Source organism: Cataglyphis hispanica, chromosome 14 (assembly GCF_021464435.1).
Source record: "Cataglyphis hispanica isolate Lineage 1 chromosome 14, ULB_Chis1_1.0, whole genome shotgun sequence".
Classification (NCBI taxonomy): Eukaryota; Metazoa; Arthropoda; class Insecta; order Hymenoptera; family Formicidae; genus Cataglyphis; species Cataglyphis hispanica.
The window spans coordinates 2,185,142-2,193,041 of record NC_065967.1 but is presented as its reverse complement, the minus strand read 5'-3'; the positions used below and the strand labels follow the sequence as shown (position 1 = coordinate 2,193,041).

The following is a 7,900-nucleotide window of genomic DNA, read 5'->3' as shown; positions in this document are numbered from 1 at the left end:
TAGATTGATCAATGATAAACTTAAGAATGCCGTGAAAATTCGAAAGAAAGAATTAACCCTTAATCAGTCGCATTTTGTTAAATTAAAAAATCTGTTAATTTTTTTTTTTAATCTTGATGTGATCTTATAATTTCGAACAATAAACAATCTGATTTTTGTTAGATTTTTATTGCTGAAAAGAAAGAAAATTAGCTTAATTTTCAATACTATTGTTAAGAAAATTATATATTCGTAATTGTGTATTTATAAATTCACATATGTTAGATGCAAAAGAGATGCGATTAATTAAGGGTTGATAAGGTTCAAACGAATTCCTCTCTAAATTACTGCGATCAATTTGTAAAAAAGAACTCCGACATATATATTAATATGAATAATTATTTTGATACTCCGTGAAATTTTATTCTAATATTATAGAGACTCCTTGTTCTTTAAAAGTATTGAATAGCACGGATTTTCGATGCTGTGCATTTCGCCGCGATGCATTTGGGAATGCATTTCATATTAGTGTCAAAGTCGTGCAAAGTCCTATTATGCACCTGTAAAACTGCTATATATATATATATATATATATATATATATATATACTATATATATATATATATATACTATATATATATATATATATATACTATATATATGTAAAGAGATTTTTTTCAAGATAATTATCCAGGAGTGCAGCTCTGTTTGGAATTGCAAATTATTATCTCTATACTACATTTAAAGGAGAAAAATTTATACACATTTCCAAAATTGAAGAAAGCTTTTGCGATCGCGACACAATCGAAGAAGGATTACGTTCGATTTCGTGTCAGAAGAAGACTGTTTCCCTTGTTCTATGTGTATATATTATGTTACTCTTTCTCTTTTTTTAATCGATAATGTCTATACGTATATCATTATTGTATATACACATGAAAAACTGCATTGTTATCTAGTCAGAATCCAATACCTCCTTTTTAGTTCAAAGAGTCACTCTTCCGCCCATCATGGTACACTCTATTTTAAATATATGACTGAGGAATTTAATAGATATATATATATATATATATATATATATATATATATATATACATATACGTATAACATATGTAAAGTAATAACAATTGTATACACTATGTTCGGAATAAAATGGTGATAAAGATCTTAATCTTTTCTCACCTTTTCTCCAATGACGACAAGTTATAATAAAATATAATGACAAAAACGAATAAAAAATAATCAATTTACATATGCCAATAAGGTTCAATATCCAAAGACATATTTTTATTAAAGTGTATATAGCAATAATAATCGTACAAAGAGCGTATAGAGATTCGATATTTCTTGAGGTAAAAATGCTTCTGAATAAATTGTATGCAAATAATACTGAATGATCCAAAAATCATTGTATTTAAAAAATAATTGTAACTAGATAATCGACGCTGTTGGCTAGTGTATTTTTTTTACCTTGGCACGCTCGAAATAATAAAATAATCGTACCTGATACATGACAAAGTTACATATCAATCGCCATTAATGAAGTCTCAATCAAGTCTTTTAATAGATGCCTTTCAAGTTGTTTTTGATGGTTCCAACTTAAGACTGATGAAAAAGTTTTCGCGATCTTCTCTGTACCGCGCTTTCAAAAGAAATTCATATGCAAATGAGTTCAACGGAAAATTGTAGTTCTGCGCGAATCTCTGACAGTCTGTTAACCAGATTGCCATGTTAAGAACGTGCTTTCTCTTCAAGTCCACGTTCTTAGATTTTTTCTCGACCTCCGAGAGTATCTTTAATTCCAATGTGATTGTGCGCCAGCGATAATAAAATTTACGCGCTAGATATCGTTGTCTATATGTCCAGATATCGTTTTTCGTCTCGTCAGCAATGTTTTGGCGTGTTGTGAACTTTATTCTGGCCAAAGTTGCCGTGAAAATGCGTCTGGCTAAACGCGAAAATCCATCTTGCTCGCTTTGTATTATGTTCTGTTCATTTTCTGAGCGAATACTATCGAAATTAGATTCTAAAGTTCTGGTTTGCGCGATTGATTGTTTTCTTATAGAAGACTCTTGTGCAAAACTCGCTTTAATTTCCCTCAAGTCATTTAATCCCAGAACTTTAATCAAAAAGTGATCTACATATGGCATGCAAGGCGGACTACGTTCCGCTGCGGTCCAAGTTCTTTGATACTTTGAACAGCGCAGACTTCTATAAATCTTGGAGAGTTTCTCCATCGACTCGTATCTAAAATATATGAAATTATTATATATAATAAAATATATTTACATGAGTTCAAAGAAATCCATTCGCGAAAAAGATTCACGAGCAACATCATGTAATTGCAAATTTAGGAATTAAAGACAATTAATTATCTTGTCTAAAATTAATGAGATTGGCGTACCTATTGGCGTGATGAGTTCTCAAATAAGACCAACTTCTCCGAAGTCTGTAAATTGGCGGAGCCTGCAGACCGGCCAGGATAGATCGGCAGGACTGAAAATTGCCGAGCGCGAAACACTTTTCGGCTGCATTGATGAATCTCGCCATGATTCTGGTTCTCATGTCGAGCTGCTTGATCGCGAGAATCTCGCTGACGGTCAAACATGCGATCCGGTGACTGAAAGCGATCCACGCACCTACATTCGGCGCGTTGCGCGAGGATCTCTGATGGATCAGCACCTCGATCTCGGTTGCCGGAATGCGAACGAAGAGATCGCGATCGATCATCGTCAGTTGCGTGGCTAGAGTTGTGCTGTCCAAGTCCCACACGGTGATTCGAAGATTCATCTTTAACAATCTTCGCAATTGCGCCGTCCCTTTATCGATGTCTGCGGTTTCAATCAACTTTTTGTTCTGTTTGCGCGCACCATTGATGAAAAGCACGCGTCCTAATAGACTGCTGGATTTTCCCGTAATTGTGGTTTCGGAATTACCGCTGTCGCCTGATATCTGATTTTTTCGTCTGCAGAAGAGCTTTCTTTTCGCTTGCTTTTCTTTTCCGCGTCGAAAATCCCGAAGAGATGCCAAATGATGTCTTAGCTCTCTAGTTATAGAAATTAATAAATTCAAGTTTTTTATTCAAAATATATAGCTTAAAAATTACAATATATTTGTCGATTATCTTTTTAAATTATTTAATATATACAAAAGTTAAAATTAGAATAAAATTGAGATTATCAAATCTAGCTAAAAGCTTATATGTTTTAAATAAAAATATCTCATGAACAAATACTACGAATCACATACGATATTTACAAGACGACAAATGTTTTCTTTATTATTACCTATAAGCAGCCGCAGCTGCCTGAGGTCTGTACCAATATTCCGGTGTCCAGAAGAGTATCACTCGTCCTCTAGTAACGGTATTGGAACCGCCGGACATTAAAGCAGTGCAAGAAACGCTAGCTGTCAATTGACGACGCGAGACCGGAAGTCTCAGTTCTGGTTCCGATGGTTGTTTGCGGATGTTGACGGCGCTCGGCGATCTGAGAGTTTGCACGGATTCGCGTTCGCCAGGCTGGACCGACCACGGCCCCAGCGCGTGAAAGAAATGCGCTGCTGAAGAAAAGGCGTATCTTCGCGGGTGCTTCTGACTCTTGAAGGATCTGTGATCCTCCCAGATCGTCACGCCGCTTTCGATTAAATTGCGAGGATCGGCGAAGCGATGCGGAAGCTCAGAGACGTCGACGTAACCGGAATCACCGCGATAAGGACCCAGGATCAATTCGGAATTGCATTTCTCCGGTATACCGTAGCCGAAACGCGATACTTTCGAAGTCAAAGACGATCCTTTCTGATGCTGTTGTTGATGTTTTTCGTATTTTTTTTCAACATGTTCTACGAACTCTTCCTCGGAGAATATATTTTGACACTCTAAATGTTTTTAATAGTTGATATTTATATCGTCTTTCTATCAGAATATTTGCATTAGAACGCATGCATATATAAATTTATTAAATTTTTTTTTTTATAAGAAACATATTAGTTTATTATTTTTATTTTTTCTTTCTTTGAAGTCTTTACGTTTATTATTTTATATCACGATGAGAGAAACTTTGAGAATTTTTTCTCCTAAATATATCTAAATAGATAAAAAGATTTACGAGTTTTGCAAATCCGACTGCTCTAACCGTGACAGCTGTGCTTTCCGAGAACGTCGACACTGTCGTCTAATTGACAAATGTTGCAAGATGTACTTTTGCAACTTGCGGTGTGATCGTGACAAGCGCTGCGATTTCTTGCGAAAATGACATTGCATAGTCCTCCGGAACGTTGCGATTTTGCCTGACTGTCAAACTTCATCTGACATGGCCAACTTTGACAGGATTTTTTGCAGGTGACGTAGTGAGGTGTACGATTGCCTAGCTCGTGCATAATATCCTGCAAACTGGCTCCAGCGAATCTTACCGGAATAGGCATATAGTGACCGTTTATCAGCTCGTTAAAAGAAGATCCGAGATATAAATCCTTTTCTGTCCATGTAGGAGTAACGAAATCACCGGCGCCTCCATAACGAGTCCATATTCTGCATATTTTTTTTTTTTAATTGATGATATTGATAACAAGTAATTTAATAAATGTCGTTAAGTACTGCTTTGAAGGAGCTTAATCTTTGAAAATGTCGATACACGTAATTAGCGATCAAAAATAATTTACATCAATTGACACCTGAATACTGGTTTCTTTGCGTTGTGATTATTCTTGACTTCAATTTCGGATGACACCAAATACAGTGTACTACTGCTTGACGAGCTCGCCGCCGTTGTTTCGGATAATGAACTACCATCCATTTTATACGCCAATAATCTCCGTACCTGTTCGCACCAGATTCTCCAAAAAATTCTGCGCCGCACGCCACCGAGCTCATAATAATTAGCTCGACCATCAATGAATCTAAAGATAATGAATCTAAGATAAATCAAATGTAAATTGATTTTTCTAAAAAAAAGATAAAAAAGATTTATAATTTAAATTAAAAAATTTAGTTTATTATATAAATGTAATCATCTAATTAATTGTTATATTAATAAACTAATTTTTTAATTTTCTGAATGTTGAAGAAAATGAAAAACATAAGTTTTTTTTTTATACTCTTTATACTGTTTCATCTAACGAAGAGTATACCTTGCCTTTAATGTTCTACGACGTCTTCTCCTGAACACACTGAGCGTAACATATTCTAAAGGATATACGGAGACGAGTTCAAAACTCTCGACACTGACGTCGATATCGGATGGGCAAATGAAACTAGGATTAGACTGAAAAATATCGGCGGCGACGATCAGTCTGGTCGGTGTGAGGCCCAGGGTGACCTGACGTATTCCACGTCCATTTCTCGTGGTTTCCGCGAACGGCGATTCTACCAAGATCGGCTCGGAGAACTCGCAGTATTCCGATAACAATAGCTTACGTATCCTATTATTTTGGGGACGAGCGTCACGATGGAGCAACCTCGTTTCACCTGACGCGTTCATGGATGACTTCTCTCGCGCGGCGAGGAGAAAAATAATAACGCGTCGCACGGATCATCTATGAGATTTTTTACGACTCGATGATTTTTAAAGCGTTTAAAGATTGTCTACTTGTCAGAACTTAACCGCGCTGGATTAATGCTTTCTCGATCGAAACGTCAAAAAAAGACTCGTAGTATTATTCGTAGATAACTTCTCGCAAAATTTCGTTCTGTAAAGAGTGACGAAAATAAAAGTAGCTGAATTAATATAGTTATTATATTCGTATCTTTATAGTATTAAAATATCGCGATCGAAGAAATTATATTAATGTTAATTTTTGAAAGATCTTGAATGTCTAATGGATTTTGTGTCTTTAATGAGTTTATTTAGGAAATCGATAAATTTCAAGATTAGATATATCGTCGTTTTTATTTAAAAATTCAACATCTTGTCGAATTTTCTATTAATATTTGTATATAGAGTCGCGATTGTAGTAGATTACATTCAAAGATAAAGACTACGTGGTAAATACTGGTCGTAAAACCTCGTCGATTAATAAGAATTAGCTCCTTTTACTCGGTGTATAATACGATAATAAATAAGATATAAAAAACACGTACGTGTGTAAAAGAACCTCACTAATAGAGAGGGAGCGCTGTTTTACTTATAATAAATGGTTAGCATCGAAACGTGCAAAAATGTACAAAATTTACGAAGATACATACAAAGATTGTTCCTACATTCTGACTCAATTACATTCTTATCGACTACTGTTCTCCGGATTCACTCTAATAGTGACTTTGTTGCTGAGAGCGGACGCGAGCTTCTCGACATTGCCTTGGAGAAGCTTGTTCGGCTCAGAATTCGTTGTATCGTTGGACATCACCGCGTTTTCGGAAATAGTCTTCACGGGCGATTGATTTTCCTGAAATAAATTTATATTTATTAATGCTGTTTCTTTTAAGAGACTACGCGGTCTCAAATAACTATACAAGTTTCCAGAAAGACAATGAAATATTACATTAAAGATTGTAAAAATTTATAACAAATGATGACTTTAAAATTCAATTTAGTTTTTTCAAACCTGATTGGATCTTATCTCGTGAAATGGCGGCTTACCACTCCTTCAGTCTTTCTTCTGAGGTTCGACCTCTGCAGAGTCGCGACGAGCTCATTCTGCAGCCTGGACACGACAGGGCTGTTGGCCACCTCGTCGACGACGCCGTTTCTATCGCGACTCGGTTGTTGCGGCAAGAATTCTAATCTGGATGGCTGCTTCGTCTCACCTTCGTACGCCCCTATCCTGACGGCCACCTTGCTGCCGGTGAGGGATTTCGAGACCTGTGCGCCGTTGGTCGGCGAGACCGATGCAAGCGAGGTCTTGGCGAGCTCCGCGACGGGACTTGTCGCAGCATCCTTGGGGACCTTGCTTCCGGTACCCATATGATGTGGACTTCCGTTTGAGGCTGGGTTCGTTACCGGAAAATATGTCGGCGGTGGCTTCGGTACTGTGTTAGGTGCCTCCTTCAATTTAAATGACTCGATGCTCTGCATCTCCACCGAGTCGTCGTTGCCTCGATTTTTCGAAGGAAGCGGAAGTGGAGGTGGCACCGGAGGAGGCATTGAAGGACTCATCGTCGTTGTCGTTGCTGCCGTCATCGTTGTCGAGGTCTCATTTAGCACCCTTTTTTCTTGTTCCTAAAAATAAAACAGAACGCGACTTGAGATATATTTGATATTTTTATTATATGAATAAATTTATGTGTCAAGCAGGCTAGAATTATATTTTAAAATTAATATTGAAAAAAATGAGATTAAGAATGGAAACGACTTTATTATCACGATAAATTATGAATTTAGACATAACTGATATTTTAGAAAAGAATTTTTTATTTTATTTTACATTATATTTTTAATATGTCAATGAGATTATTAGATATGTTTGATGTATCGATAAATCGACATATGCTAAAGTCTTAAATCAAATCGCATATTAATGATAAATGTGATTATACATAATTACTAACATTGTAAGGTGTGATTGTGACCAGCCCTTTCTTTTTCATTGTGTCGGTTATATTATTCGTCTTTGAGCTTTTTTTATCCATACTCGCAAATTCTCCGAACGTGTTTTTTAATTATATAATGTTTTTAATTATATAATGCTAGCTAAATAATTTAATATGTCATGTATTTCACTTTCCACTTTTTCTTCGTGAGTTAATTGTCCACTCCTTTTTACGTATGCGCTTTTTTCTGATGTACAATCACTATTCTCGATTAATATTTATTATCCCGCACACATAAAGTATATGAATTATTGACGTCAAAATCTTCGATGTATGTATGTCTGGTGATATATCAATATTTGAATAATCTTTTTTATGACAATTTCAATTGAATTCGATTTCTAGAGTGTTTAAAAAACTTTTTCTTTAATACTTTCGATTTCTTCCGAGGTAGCG

At 35.9% G+C, this 7,900-nt stretch overlaps 2 protein-coding genes across 5 annotated transcripts in view; both read right to left on the bottom strand.

Moving 5' to 3' along the window:
• Window positions 1–620: 620 nt before the first annotated feature.
• Window positions 621–5,724, bottom strand: LOC126854626 (uncharacterized). Its single transcript, XM_050601558.1, has 7 exons — window positions 5,107–5,724; window positions 4,639–4,875; window positions 4,113–4,519; window positions 4,037–4,053; window positions 3,267–3,859; window positions 2,384–3,025; window positions 621–2,226 (listed from the first exon to the last, which is right to left on the bottom strand). Exons 1-7 carry the CDS (start codon window positions 5,454–5,456, stop codon window positions 1,554–1,556), a joined length of 2,919 nt encoding a protein of 972 aa, XP_050457515.1. The 5' UTR covers window positions 5,457–5,724; the 3' UTR covers window positions 621–1,553.
• A 121-nt stretch (window positions 5,725–5,845) lies between these two features.
• The window catches only part of LOC126854395 (uncharacterized), a 32,394-nt gene continuing 30,339 nt past the window's right edge, over window positions 5,846–7,900 (bottom strand). For all 4 annotated transcript variants that reach the window (XM_050601062.1, XM_050601064.1, XM_050601061.1 and 1 more), the window contains exons 13-14: window positions 6,555–7,133; window positions 5,846–6,360 (exon numbers count right to left, since the gene is read on the bottom strand). In XM_050601062.1, coding sequence (XP_050457019.1) covers window positions 6,196–6,360; window positions 6,555–7,133 — 744 coding nt within the window. In that variant the 3' untranslated portion in view covers window positions 5,846–6,195. The remainder of the gene's footprint in view (window positions 6,361–6,554; window positions 7,134–7,900) is intronic.

Bases quoted from the DNA above. Each gene is read 5' to 3' on its own strand.
- LOC126854626 (XM_050601558.1), bottom strand. From the start codon at position 5,456: ATGAACGCGTCAGGTGAAACGAGGTTGCTCCATCGTGACGCTCGTCCC. The intron at 4,876-5,106 runs GTATACTCTTCG...CATTATCTTTAG, and splicing joins CGTAGAACATTAAAGGCAAG to ATTCATTGATGGTCGAGCTA. The intron at 4,520-4,638 runs GTAAATTATTTT...CAATTAAAAAAA, and splicing joins GTATTCAGGTGTCAATTGAT to AAAAATATGCAGAATATGGA.